A 13,749-nucleotide genomic window follows, 5' to 3' on the forward strand; every position below is an offset into this window, starting at 1 on the left:
CCGGGCCCGACTGCAGCTCCGGGCTGATGCAGACCGGGGCTGGAGCGCGCCCACGGCCCGCAGGCCAGGGGGGAAATGGGCAGAAGCGAGGAGCCTGGCGTCCGCCACACCACCACGCTGCGATCCCGTGGGCGGGGCCCTCAGCGACGCGGGTGACGGGCGGCCGGCCGGGCCCCGCCCCGCCCCGCGAAGTCCCGCCCCGCCGGCCCCGGATATCCGGCCTGCACCGACGCGCGGCTGGCGGGACCATGGCGCTGCAGGAGACGCTGTGTTCCGGGAGTCTCCTGGCCTGGCCTGGCGTACTGCTGTTCGGTGACTCGATCACCCAGGTAGCCCGACCGTCGCGGGCTAGGCGTCCGCACCCTGGAGCCCGAGAGGGGCCGTCGGTCCCGGGGCCCTGCGGCTGCGGCTCCGGGCGGGGAGACTCCTCCGAGCGCAGGGCTGGGCTCCGGGCCGGGGCCGGGCGGGGAGACCCCTCCGAGCGCAGGGCTGGGCTCCGGGCCGGGGCCGGGCGGGGAGACCCCTCCGAGCGCAGGGCTGGGCTCCGGGCCGGGGCCGGGCGGGGAGACCCCTCCGAGCGCAGGGCTGGGCTCCGGGCCGGGGCCGGGCGGGAGACTCCTCCGAGCGCAGGGCTGGGCTCCGGCTCCGGCTCCGGCTCCGGCTCCGGGCGGGGAGACCCCTCCGAGCGCAGGGCTGGGCTCCCGGCCGGGGCCGGCGCTGACGGGCTGTCTCCCCGCAGTTTTCTTTCCAGCCCGGCGGCTGGGGAGCGGCGCTGGCGCACAGACTGGCCAGGTGAGCGGCGTGGCCGGGCGCCGTGGGGAGGGGTCTGCCTCCCCTCCCGCCCTCCTGGGCGCCAGGACCCTCGGTCCGCACCGCCCAGCGCCTTCGCCTCAGCTGTGTGGGAACCCGGGCCCCAGGGGACCTGCTCTGACCTGCCCGGCCTGAACCCGTGTCGCTGTTGGGATTTGACCCGGGTCCCAGGTTCCTAGGACTGATCTTCAAAAAAGAGGTTTGACTGGTGCCGGCGCTCTGGCGTAGCAGGTAAAGCCACCGCCTGCAGTGCTGGCATCCCACATGGGCGCCGGTTCAAGACCCGGCTGCTCCACTTCCCATCCAGCTCTCTGCGGTGGCCTGGGAAAGCAGTGGAGGATGGCCTGAGTCCTTGGGCCCCTGCACCTCTGTGAGAGACTTGGAAGAAGCTCCTGGCTTCAGCCTGACCCAAACCTGGCCATTGCAGCCGTCTGGGGAGTGAACCAGTAAATGGAAGACCTTTCCCTCTCTCCCTCACCCTAACACTTTGAAATAAATCTTTAGAAAAAACTATTGAAAGGCCGTTTTACCAGGGCAAGGGTGGAGGGTGGGGTGGTGTCTTCCATCTGTTGGTTCACTCCCCAAATGCTGCGTGGACACGGCTGTGCCGATCCAGAGCCAGGTGCTTCTCCTGGTCTCCCATGGGCTGCAGGGCCCAAGCACTTGGGCCATCCTCCACTGCCTTCCGGGGCCACAGCAGAGAGCTGGCCTGGAAGAGGGGCATCCGGGACAGAATCCGGCACCCCGACTGGGACTAGAACCCAGTGTGCCGGTGCCGCAAGGCAGAGGATTAGCCTATTGACCCGTGGCGCCGGCCATCTTAACACCTTTTAAATCATCTAAGTTCTTTCTTGTTTGTTTAAAGATTTATTTTTTGGGGGGCCGGCACTGTGGCATTGTGGGTAAAGCCACCGCCGGCAGTGCTGACATCCCACATGGGCGCTGGTTCAAGTCCCGGCTGCTCCACTTCCGATCCAGCTCTCCGCGGTGGCCTGGGAAAGCAGCAAAGATGGCCCAAGTGCTTAGGCCCCTGCACCTGTGTGGGAGACCAATTCCTGGCGTCTCTAACTCTGCCTTTCAAATAAATAAATATTTTTAAACAAAGATTTAATTAATTGAAGGGCAGAGTGACAGAGAGACAAATCCTCCATCCACTGGTTCACTCCCCAGATGGCTGCCTTGGCCAGAGCTGGGTCAGGCCCAAGCCAGGAGCCAGGACTCCATCCTGTTTTCCCACATGGGTGGCAGGGACCCAAGCAGTGGACCGCAGCCAGCCACCCCGTGGGGGGTGCCATCCTTGTGGGCACAGCTTAACTGGCTGGGCCACAGCACTGCCCCTCACTGACACGTCTGAGCACAGGAAGCCTTGGAATCACTTTTTTTTTTTTTTTTTTTTTGACAGGCAGAATGGACAGTGAGAGAGAGACAGAGAGAAAGGTCTCCCTTTACCATTGGTTCACCCGCCAATGGCCGCTGCGGCCGGCGTACCGTGCTGATCCGAAGCCAGGAGCCAGGTGCTTCTCCTGGTCTCTCATGGGGTGCAGGGCCCAAGCACTTGGGCCATCCTCCACTGCCTTCCCGGGCCATAGCAGAGAGCTGGCCTGGAAGAGGGGCAACCGGGACAGAATCTGGCGCCCCGACCAGGACTAGAACCCGGTGTGCCGGCGCCGCAAGGCAGAGGATTAGCCTAGTGAGCCGCGGCGCGGCCAGAATCACTTATTCTTAACTTCATTTGACTGTTTAGGAGATGTGTCGTCGCTGCCCGAGCGCCTTCCGTGTGTCTGGGTGTCACGCTGCTCTGCTAGCTGGGCACTCCGCAGACCAGTGGTCAGTGCCTCGTCAGTGGTCGGGGTGGGAGAGGGCACCCACAGAGCTCCACTGTACAGTGTTTTAACTCTTGGAGTCTTCAAAATGGCTAATTTTTGTGATGGTTACAGATAAAACACTCAGAACCTGATTTAAAGATATGGCTCAATTTTTGTTTTTTAAAGATTTTTGTTACTCGAAAGTCAGAGGTACATAGAGAGCTCCTCCGTCTGCTGGTCCACTCCCCAATGGCCACAACAGCTGGGCCTGGGCCAGGCTGAAGCCAGGAGCCTCTTCCGGGGCTCCCACGTGGGTGCAGGGGCCCAAGCACCTGGGCCGTCCTCGGCTGCTTTCCCAGGCGCATGAGCAGGGAGCTGGATGGGAAGTGGAGCAGCCGGGACTGGAACTGGTGCCCATATGGGATGCCGGCTCTGCAGGCCAGGGCTTTAACCTGCTGAGCCATGGTGCTGGCCCCTATGGCTCAATTTTTAAGAATGTTTTATTTTCATATATTTGAAAGGTACAGCGACACAAACACCTTCATCCACTGATTGACTCCCCAGAGGCCTCATCTAGGGCTGGGCCAGACGGAAACCGGGAGCAGGAACCGCATGAGGGTCTCCATGTGGGTGGCAAAGCCCCCAACACTTAAGCCATCATCTGCCGTCTGCCAGATGCCTTAGTGCAGAGCTGGAGTGGCTGGGACAGAGCAGGTGCTCTGGTGTGGGCATGGCCTCTCGAGGGGCAGGCTGCCACAGTGCCTTTTAAAAAAAATTTGTTATTTGAAAGACAGAGAGAGAGAAGTCTTCCATCCGCTGGTTCACTTCCCAGATGGCCGCAAAGGCTGGAGCTGCGCCGATCCAAGGACTTGGGCTTCCTCCAGGTCTCCCACGCGGGTGCAGGGGCCCAAGCACTTGGGCCATCTTCCACTGCTTTCCCAGGCCACAGCAGAGAGCTGGATTGGAGGAGGGACAGCCAGGACAGAACTGCCGGGGCTTTAACCCGCTGTGCCGCCACACCAGCCCCTGCTGCTGGGATTTTGCAGACTCACTCAATGTGGTGAAGTGCGCCCCCTGCCGCTGGCCTGGGTCGCTGCTCGGCATAGCCTGCAGGTGCTCCCAGCGGCTTGGCGGAGCTGCTGACAAGTAGGGACTTGAGGGCTGGCGCTGTGGTGCCCCTGGGATGTCGCCGTCTGTGTGGGCACCAGTTCAAGTCCCAGATGCTCCACTTCAATCCAGCTCCCTGCCAGTGGCCTGGGAGGGAGCAGCAGATGGTCCTAGCATCTGGGCCCCTGTACCCGTGTGGGGGAGTCAGAAGGGGCTCCTGGCTCCAGCCCAGCCCTGCCTGTTGCAGCCATCTGGGGAGTGAACCAGCGGATGGAGGCGGCCCCACCCACAACTCTCAAAAACTAGGCCTTTGAACCAAATACCAAAGTGAACCGCATCGGTTTGCTGCTGGTGAGCCAAGCCCCAAGACTGCCTGTATCCCGGAGAACAACATAAATGTCTATAAATGCCGAGTTGGGGAGCCATCCCTCCCTCCTGCCCGCCGGGGTCTGCAGGCTGCCCCTCCGGGCGACTGCACAGCCAGGCGGTGACGTTGGCAGGGCCACGGGAGTCAGGGGTGCACGGGTACCAGGCAGGCAACGCGCCCAGCCTCGGGCTGTCCACCGTCCCACACTTTGTAAGAGAGGGCGGGAAACTGCCTGGTGTGAACTGGTCCAAGTGGGAACCAGACATTTCCGTGGTTACTGAAGTAAAAACCCCGTGTTCCGTCCACGCACACTTGGTCCAGCTCACCGGTGGCTCGTCCACGCCCACTCGGGCAGTGTCCCAGCTCTGCCGCCACACGGGCCATCGCGTGGCTGTGGATCCGTGCTGTGGCGACTTCCGGGAGGGGAGCGGTCGCGGTGGTCTCGTTCCCAGGTGGAGCCTGGGCCACACACAGGTGCCGAGGGCTTTGAAATTCTTCGCTCCAGGAAGTGTGACGTCCTGAACCGTGGGTTTTCAGGCTACAACACCAGATGGGCCAGAATCATCCTGCCGAGGCTCATCGGGAGGGCCAGCGGCCTGGACAGCCCCGTGGCCGTGACCGTCTTCTTCGGGGCCAACGACAGCGCGCTGAAAGGTGACGCCGCGCTGCGTGTGCGCCTAACTCAGCTGTATTTCTTTAAAGCAGTGGCTTTTATTCCCAACCCGTTTGCACGCGCCTCGGGCGGCCCCTCGCACCGCGTCTCACTGCCGGGGTGGGGGCTGCGGGCTCGGAGGGGCCGTCCCTCTGTTTTCTCCAGGTTTGTTGGCACTGGGAGGCCACCACCTTCAAAGCATGAAAACCATGGAGGAGGTCACCGAGGCAGAGTCCAAAAAAGTTATAAAGAAAAGGGAAGACTTTGGAAAGTGTGGCAGACAAAGGATAATGCCTTTAATGTGGACATCAATGAGAAAAACAGTAACTGCGGTAGAGTGGGTAGGGACAGGCCACTCCCAGGAGGAGGAACATGGGGTCCACGCCATGGTGCAGTGGGTTAATCCTCTGCCTGCAGTGCCGGCATCCCATGTGGGTGCCGGTTTGAGTCCCGGCTGCTCCTCTTCCGATCCAGCTCTCTGCTGTGGCCTGGGTGGAGGATGGCCCAAGTGCTTGGGCCCTGCACCCGTGTGGGAGACCAGAGAAGCACCTGGCTTCAGATCAGCTCAGCTCTGGCCGTTGTGGCCATCTGGGGAGTGAACTAGCGGATGGAAGACCTTTGTCCCTTTCACTGTCTGTAACTCCTCTCAACAAAAAAAATAATAGGAGGAGGAGGAGAAATCCAACAGCCCACTCACACGCGGAGAGGCACGGGAACTCCATTCAGCTGTGAGCAGAACGCAGGACTCTGGTGCGGGAACAGCTGTGAGCAGGGAGGCGGGCGTGGGGCTCCGGGAAGCAGTCTGCGTCCAGAGACGCTCTGTGCGGGTCTCCACGGAGCAGACAACCAAATGCTGCTGGTGAGGAAACGGGGATCGGTTGCGGGCACCTGCTACTAACCGCTACTTGAAGACTTGATGGACACAAGCGGGGATGTGAGAGCTCTTCAAGATCTTCTCCATGAGGGGGAGGAGATAGGGAGTTCTCGCCCCCAATGGCCCCAACAACCAGAACCGGGCCGATCCGAAGGCAGGAGCTAACACTGGGTCTCCCATGTGGCTGCAGGGCCCAAGCACTTAGGCCATCCTCCACTGCTTTCCCAGGCCACAGCAGGGAGCTGGATTGGAAGAGCAGCAGCCGGGACTCGAACCGGTGCCCGTAAGAGATGCCGACGCCACAGTGCCGGCCCTCAGCTTTCTTTTCTAAGTATACACATCTGCACCGGAAACCTGCACAGCCTGCCCGGATGCCAGCGGCACTTGCGTGGACGGCAGGACCGGGTGACGGCTTTCTCCTCGCCGGTGGTTCACACAGCACTGTAGCGATCCGTGGCCAGAATCTACCTGGAGACCACCCCTCGTTGAGGCAGCGGCCGTAGGCGCGCGCACTTAGCCGGTGGAATCTGCACAGCCGCGCTAGGAGGCACAGGAGGGCCGAGGGGCCGCCCAGGGGCCTGTGGAGTTGGCGACAAAGCCAGGGTTGGAGCTGGGCCCGTCCCAATCTGTACCAGCAGCCCCAGCGTCCTGGAAGGGACCCATGGGTGTGCCGGGCCTGACGTGTTCCTGCTGTTCTTGAACAGGTGAGAACCCCAAGCAGCACGTCCCCCTGGACGAGTACGCGGGGAACCTGCGGGGCATGGTGCAGTACCTGCAGTCCGTGGGCGTCCCCGAGAGCCGGGTCATTCTCATCACGCCGCCCCCCCTTGACGAAGCGGCCTGGGAGAAGGAGTGCATCGCGCAAGGTGAGCGAGCCACGGCGAGCCTGCGCCAGCCCGGGAGGCCCACGGGAGGCTGCAGGTCCCCATCTGCCCTGAGAGCTCACAGAACAGAGGTCCTGGGCACCCACGTCCCCAGGCGACGCTGCCTTGAGTCCTGGCGCCACCAGTCCCTCTCCAGCTGCTGGTTAAGGCACCTGGGAGGCAGCGGATGGGGGCCCAGCCTTGGCTGTGGGGGCACCTGGGAGTGAACCAGCAGATAGAAGCCTCTCTCTGCCATTCAAGTGGATGAAAACAAACATAAAAACAAGTTCTAAGGCAGGAGGGGGCCGGCAGCTGCTGGCCACCCAGGGACACGGAGCCGGTCGAGCAGCTGCTCCCCACATGAGGGCCTCCTGCGCTCTGCCTGGGGAGCCGCCCTCCCTGTGGGGAGCCCACAGTGCCGAGCCGTCCGCGCTGTCCCCCGCGTGCAGCGGCGGTGTCTGTAAAGGGCTTTAGGAACTTTGCTAAGCGCGAGGAAAACAGGTCATCCTAGGACAGGGTATTTTTTATTTATGTGAGAAAGAGAGGTCTTCCATCCACTGGTTCAGTCCCCAAATGGCCGCAACGGCCGGAGCTGGGCGATCCGAAGCCAGGAGTTTCCCAAGTCTCCCACGCAGGTGTAGGGGCCTAAGGACTTGGGCCATCTTCCACTGCTATCCCAGGCCACAGCAGAGAGCTGGATCGGAAGTGGAGCAGCCAGGACTTGAACCTGCACCCACATGGGATGCCAGCGCAGCAGGCAGAAGCTTTTAACTGCTTTGCCACAGCACCGGCCCCCGAAATTCTTAAATTTTATTTCCTCATTCATGTCCTGTAAGGTGGAGCCCAGTGGAAATGTTTTCCCCAGAGGTCAGAGGTGAGCAAAAGCTAGGCAGGGATCACATCTCATTAACCTGATGGTCTCAGGCTCAGCTGATCGTGTGGGTGGGTTTTGCAAACAATTGGTGGATCCTTGGGTAAAGCAGAACCAGGGACGTTTATCCCCCCCCCCCCCCCCCCATATACACACACCACGCAGCCTGCCCCACATCTTCAGGTTTTCTCTTTATCACTCCTGTCAGTTTCCAGATGCCGCCAGCTCCTGCGGCCTTGCCTGCGGACCTGTGAGCCCAGCCAGGACGGCCAGCAGCCACGGCCGTCTCCCAGCCTAGCACCCACCTCCCGGGGCGGCAGGGCCAGGAGAGGCCGAGGCCTGTGCGCGCTGTGCCGCGGGTCTGAGTTTAATCGCAGCGCGCCCCAGATCGGGGGGGGGCTCTGCTGGCAGAGAAAACTGCTCTGTCTCCAGGTCCAGTCCGCAGGTTGCCCACCACGCCGGAGTAGCTTCTCTTTATGTAGGAAATTCTGGGTCAGTGTTCCGCTTCCAGGGTTGAGCAGCACACACAGTGAGCACAAGCCCACGGCTGCCCCTTAGCAACTGCCCAGGGAGGCGGGCAGGCACCACCTCTGATCCAGCCTCCCGCTGTGTGCATGTCGGCCCCCTGCTGGGAGAGCCCCTGGAGTTCTGGGACATCTGGGGAGTGAGCAGTTGACTTTCAGAAAGTATGGGAGAGGCAGAGAGAGGCAGCTCCCGTCTACTCCTGCCACAGCCACAGCAGGCGGGGCCGAGCCAAAGCCCAGAATTCCACGCTCTTGCACACGGGCGGCAGGTGCCCCCATCCCGCTGCCCCCTAGGCCACACAGGAGCCGGGACTCCAACCGGGCACTCCGGTATGGGTGCAGCTGTCCCAGCCCGTACCAAGCACCTGCCACAGTAAATGGGAATTAAAAGCAGGAAAACTCGCAGCTCAGTGGACCTTGCACCAAGGACCAGCGTTTGTCTATCAGCTGCTACCCGGGTCTGCTCTTTAACAGGTCACAGATTAAACCGCCGGAACGCGGTTGTCGGAGAATACGCCAGTGCGTGTGTGCAGGTGGCTCAGGACTGTGGCACTGATGTCCTCAACCTGTGGGCCCTGATGCAGGAGGGCAGCCAGGTAAGTGGCCTGCTCTGGCCCTCTGTGGGGTGGGGGTGGGGGCAGCAGGAAGCCAGGCTGTCCCTGGGGTGCTGCAGGGCAGCTTGCAGACCCAGTACCGTGTGGCCCTTGAGACAGAAGTGAGAACGAGGGCGCAGACGTTCCGTTTCCTCCTGCAACGTCGGCATCCCATACGGACACTGGTTCAAGATCAGGCAGTGGAGGATGGCCCTGGAGCTTGGGCCCCTGCACCCATGGGAGACCCGGAAGAAACTCCAGGCTCCTAGCTTCAGCCTGGCCCAGCCCAGCCCTGGCTGTTGGGACCATTGGGGGAGTGAACCAGCAGATGGAAGGTCTCTCTCTCTTAACTCTGCCTTTTAAATATAAAAATCTTTTTTTAAAAAAACTGAGAACTAGGCATTCCGCTTTAACAGTGTGCAGGTCAGGCTCTGATAGAGTCGGGGATTTGTAGTTCTGACCCGGCCTGAAAGCTGACCCCATGGAGAATGGCGGAGCCCAGGAAGACAGCGGACGGCTTCATAGGCCGGGCCGCCAGAGAGGTCCTCCAGCCACGGGTTCACTCCCCAGGGGCTGCAACTGCAGGGGCTGGGCCAGCCCGAAGCCAGGAGCGTCTTCCGGATCTGCTGTGTGAGTGTAGGGTCCCAGTCACTTGGGCCGTCCTCCACTGCTTTCCTGGCCACATTAGCAGGGAGCTGGGTCAGAAGAGGAGTAGCCAGGACTCCAGCCAGCACCCATGTAGGATGCTGGTGCTGCAGGCAGAGGCTTAACCTGCTGTCACAGTGCCAGCCCCCGAGGATACTTTTTAAAGCTCATGAAAAAATAGAATTAAAAGAGGTTTATTTTGGTAAACTCCATGCATTGCAGTCTTCAAAAAGTTCATGGAAAATATATACTGTAAAAAAAATTATGCTTGGGTTCCAAAATTTTATGTTCCAAAGTAGGAACTTTCTGAAATGCCCTCCTAAGGGGAACCTAACCAGAGGGAGGACGCGGCAGGCCCCAGTGTCCTTGCTTGATGGCGGCTAAGAGTGGCCAGACAGAGGAAGGAATAAACAGCCAAGAATCAGGAAATCATGAACCGAGGTGGACTTTTCCCCGTGGTGTTTTTTTTTTTAATTTTATTTGGTAGGCAGAGTTACAGAGAGAGGGAGACAGAGAGAGAGAGAGAGAGAGAGGTCTTCCATCTGCTGGTTCACTCCCCAAATAGCCGCAACAGCCGGAGCTGAGCTGATCTGAGGCCAGGAGCCTCTTCCAGGCCTCCCACCCGGGTGCAGGGGCCCAAGCACTGCTTTCCCAGGCCATAGAAGAGGAGCAGCTGGGACTGGAGCTGGTGCCCACATGGGATCCTGGGGTTGTGGCTCTACCTGCTACGCCACAGCGCCGGTCCCCCCATAATTCTTAACCACACCAGCCTGGTAGCTGTCCACACACGTCACTGCACGCCGGGAACAGGGGAGACAGCAGCCAGTTCTGCCAGCAGCTCTGCGGGGAGCAGCCCTGGACCGCCAGGCTCCTGTCTCTCCCAGCTAAGCCGGGGGCTCGGCAGCTCGCTTGAACACGGAAAGACCCACAGCCAGAGCTCGCTACTCGAGGAGGGGAACGGCGGGTGCGGGTCACGCGTCCTTTTCACTTTACCGCGCTGGGATTCTGGAGCGGAGGCTCTTCCTGAGGGGAGGGTGTGACGGGAGTCAAGTCCTCACACCAGGCCGGCGCCGTGGCTTAACAGGCTAATCCTCCGCCTTGCGGCGCTGGCACACCGGGTTCTGTCCCGGTTGGGGCGCCGGATTCTGTCCCAGTTGCCCCTCTTCCAGTCCAGCTCTCTGCTGTGGCCCGGGAGTGCAGTGGAGGATGGCCCAAGTGCTTGGACCCTGCACCCGCATGGGAGACCAGGAGAAGCACCTGGCTTCTGGCCTCGGATCAGCACCGTGTGCCGGCCTCAGCGGCCATTGGAGGGTGAACCAAGGGCAAAGGAAGACCTTTGTCTCTCTCTCTCACTGTCCACTCTGCCTGTCAAAAAAAAAAAAAAAAAGTCCTCACACCACCCAGGGTGTAAGGGGCTGGGGGGGGGGGAGCGCTCACTGGGGTGGGGGGCTCCGGGGTGAGCCGTCTCGAGCTGAGGGGGGCAGACAGTGCACATGCTCGTGCCTACCAACTTGCCAATCGGTAAGCTACTGCGAGGCGAAGGCATGTGCGTTTTTCATGTTCGTGGACGGGCCGTCACCAGAGAGCCACAGGACGAGGCCGCGGCCCACCCCGCAGCACCAGGAAGGAGGCGTCTGTGTGCCTGTGGCCCAAGCCAGGGGCCGACTTTCGGACACACTTTAGGGCCTTCGGAAGGAGGAGCCGCCTTTCACTCCGCTCTCCCCCGCCAGGACTTCTCCGCCTACCTGTCGGACGGACTGCATCTGTCCCCAGAGGGAAGCGAGTTCCTGTTCTCGCACCTCTGGCCCCTGATAGAGGGGAAGGTCGCGTCCCTGCCCTGGCTGCTTCCTCACTGGCAGGACGTGGCAGACGCCAAGCCGGAACTCAGCCTGCTGGGAGACGGAGACCACTAGCCGAGCACGGCGAGGCACGGCGCTGCGGGCGCGGAGCGGATCCCAGGGAGCGGCCGGCAATGCTTTCCCAAGGCTGCGCCGCCGCCGCTCTGATGGAGCACTGGGAGTTTCGGGGACGCTTTCTACTCAGGTTCGGTTGTGCTCTGCTGTTAAATGTTTATTGATCAATGCAGGCGTCGTCAGTGCCACAGCTGTAAAATACACCCTGAGCAGCTTGTTAACTCCATAAATGGCAAAAAAGACAATTCTGGTTTTTTAAAAAGTCAACAATTTTATAAAAAATGTCCTTACATTCTGCTAAGAACGGTTTCACTCATACATATACCCACACACCTCACTCACTTTGCATCAAACTCTGAAAGTACGGCTAAAATACAAGGATATCATGACAAGGCAAAGGACAGGAAATACCGTAAGGTACAAGTTCAAGTATTAGTGTAACAAGTATAACAAGTATCTGGGTAACAAACGTGGGGGTGGGGAGGCATGATGTGTCACAGGTTTGGTTAACTGCCCTCAAAGGCTAAGAGTTACCTTGGGTAAGATGTGTTGGCTTGGGGAGCACGCTTCAGTTGCTATAGGAAAAAGCTCCTAAGGATAACTGGAAACCAGACTTTGGACTGACGAGTCTCCTCCACACAGTGAAGGACCAAGTGGTGCCGAGAGCCCCTTGGCCGCTCCAGGGCTGGGCCCTGCTGCACGGCCCCTCCTGGCTGGCTCAGCACACCCTGGCCTACCCAGAGCTGCCTGTTCTTATGGCGAGAAACACTTCCCCACTAGACTCTCTTGGGAACTTTCTTCCCCGAGCATCGCAATGGTATTGGGCGTACGAGACTCTACACACAGAGACTGCCCAGTACACTGGAGTCCTCAGGGCTGGCAGGAGTGCTCCTGGCAGGGCTCCATGTTGTCTAGAAAGTTCTAGAGCTACATTAACTCAAATTCTCTCTGCATGCTGCTAACACGGGTGACAGCTAGATGAAAGACCCACACTTTGGAGATAATGTAGAAATAGCTTGATCTTTAAGGCAAAAAAATAAATAACTGTTCCAGTTGTCCTCACAAATAACTAAATGCCTCAGTGGATCATTACAGTGTATAAAAGTCAGATCATCTCTCTAATCAGTGCTGTTAGCAACACAAAGGGTTAATTTACAAAAACGTAAATACCTGACATCATCCAGCTGTATTTCTGCTTTGGTACCACAGGCCCAGGGACACTTTCATGATTAGGAACTAAAACCTGAAAGCCTCAAAATAAGCTAGATGCACCTTACCTCTCCAGCAGGGGGCGGGCCGAGCCGCACGAGCAGTCCCCGAACCTGTGAGCGGCATCTGCTGCGAGGCCCCCCCTGAGTCGCCCAGCTCTTCACAAGTGCCTGCTGCCTCTTCAGGCCCCACCTAGACCTGGCACACCGGAGTCCGGGGCTCGGCGCGGCCCTGCACTAGCACTCCGTCTCCTTGCTGTCCACACGGCTCTGCCGCTGCAGCTTAAAGGAGGCGGCCTTCTCGCTCCTGGTCACGGGGTGGTCCGTGAGGTCCTCAAAGGACTTGGCGGCCGCGCTGCTGTTGGGAAAGGGGTCTTTCTCAAAGCCGTCCTCGTCCACGTGCGAGTCCGTGCTGGGGTCTTCCTGGATGGTGTCCATTCTCTGGTGGTCCGCTTTCGGAGCCACAGGGACAGGAGGCATCGCAGGGACAGGCTGCAGGGGCTGCAGGCGGCCTGGGGTCTGCGGGGCGGGGAGGGGCTTGATGATGCGCACCGACGCCGAATCCATGCTGCTTAGCATTTCCACGTTCTGCAAAGACAAGGCGTTAACTGATGGGAGTCCAGGTGAACCAAAGCTCCTCCCAGTTCACCCTTGCCCTGTCTGCGCTGTGGTCCCCGTGCTCGGGGAAGCCCTGAGTGAGGCTCACTCAGCCCGAGGAGCCCCAACAACCTGACCTGATGTACCCCGCCAAGAGGACCCAAAGCAAGGAGAAGGTCACTGCGCTCTCAGGACAGCTGGCACCAGCTCCTCCTCCGCTGGGAGGATCATTTGGTTTGGCCCTGCCAAGGCAGCTTCAGGGAGGACTCAAAATCCAGCCAACCTACAGCAGGCCGATCTTGGAGCTGGTGAGTTCGCATGGCCCACGGACGGTGTTTAAATATCCAATGGCCCTTGGCAGAAAAAGGTTCCCACCCTGGCGATGTGCTGCTGCGAGGCCTCGGCCGTGAGCGCGGACAGCTGGCCCCGTGCCCGTGGGAAGTTCTGTCCACACTCGCAGATACTCACACTCGGGTGAAACAGCGACAGAGACTCATACTGCTTGTCCAGTTTCTTATCCTGGAAAGGAACAGCAAGACAAGAGGTCATTCCTACACAGCACTGAGCCTGACGCCATCTTTCCTGGCAGGCCACTCGGCTGTGGTGGGCGCAGGGGGCCCGAGGAAGGTTCTGGCACTGAGACAGAAACGGGCATCTCTCAGAGCTTCTTTCCGAGCGATTTCTCCCGAGAAAGTAGCTGTCCCTGGCTGCTGGCTGCCGCTGAGGTGCAGCTGGTGACAAGGAGCCGTCGAGGCCTCTGCCGCCATCGGCTGCCACGGGCACTCTACACGGCCTCCCTGCGGGGCCAGGCCTCAGCGTCCGCACACACGACCACTCAGAGGACAGGCCGTGGTGCGTCGCGCCTCTTCCCGCCCAGCCCCAGGAAGAGCTGTTCGAGGGGCCCCAGGCAAGAGAAGCAG

The 13,749-nt window shown here is 60.2% G+C and overlaps 2 protein-coding genes across 7 annotated transcripts in view; one reads left to right on the forward strand and one right to left on the reverse strand.

The window, feature by feature from the left end:
• The first annotated feature begins 215 nt into the window (after positions 1-215).
• IAH1 (isoamyl acetate hydrolyzing esterase 1 (putative)) lies at positions 216-11,130 on the forward strand. 5 transcript variants are annotated; one of them, XM_062208936.1, is made up of 6 exons: positions 216-329; positions 740-792; positions 4,595-4,743; positions 6,320-6,481; positions 8,348-8,469; positions 10,842-11,130. In XM_062208936.1, the coding sequence occupies exons 1-6, from the start codon at positions 249-251 to the stop codon at positions 11,022-11,024; spliced, it is 750 nt and encodes a 249-aa protein (XP_062064920.1). In that variant the 5' UTR covers positions 216-248; the 3' UTR covers positions 11,025-11,130. The 5 variants fall into 5 exon arrangements, with proteins under 5 accessions (XP_062064920.1, XP_062064922.1, XP_062064921.1 ...); XM_062208938.1 differs by having other exon boundaries at positions 10,795-11,023; XM_062208937.1 differs by lacking the exon at positions 10,842-11,130 and adding an exon at positions 9,881-10,506.
• Positions 11,131-12,113: 983 nt separating this feature from the next.
• The window catches only part of ADAM17 (ADAM metallopeptidase domain 17), a 58,093-nt gene continuing 56,457 nt past the window's right edge, over positions 12,114-13,749 (reverse strand). For both annotated transcript variants that reach the window (XM_062208934.1, XM_062208935.1), the window contains 2 exons: positions 13,298-13,348; positions 12,114-12,820 (listed from right to left, as the gene is read on the reverse strand). In XM_062208934.1, the coding sequence (XP_062064918.1) occupies positions 12,470-12,820; positions 13,298-13,348 (402 nt within the window). In that variant the 3' untranslated portion in view covers positions 12,114-12,469. The remainder of the gene's footprint in view (positions 12,821-13,297; positions 13,349-13,749) is intronic.

This window comes from Lepus europaeus, chromosome 13 (genome assembly GCF_033115175.1).
Source record: "Lepus europaeus isolate LE1 chromosome 13, mLepTim1.pri, whole genome shotgun sequence".
Classification (NCBI taxonomy): Eukaryota; Metazoa; Chordata; class Mammalia; order Lagomorpha; family Leporidae; genus Lepus; species Lepus europaeus.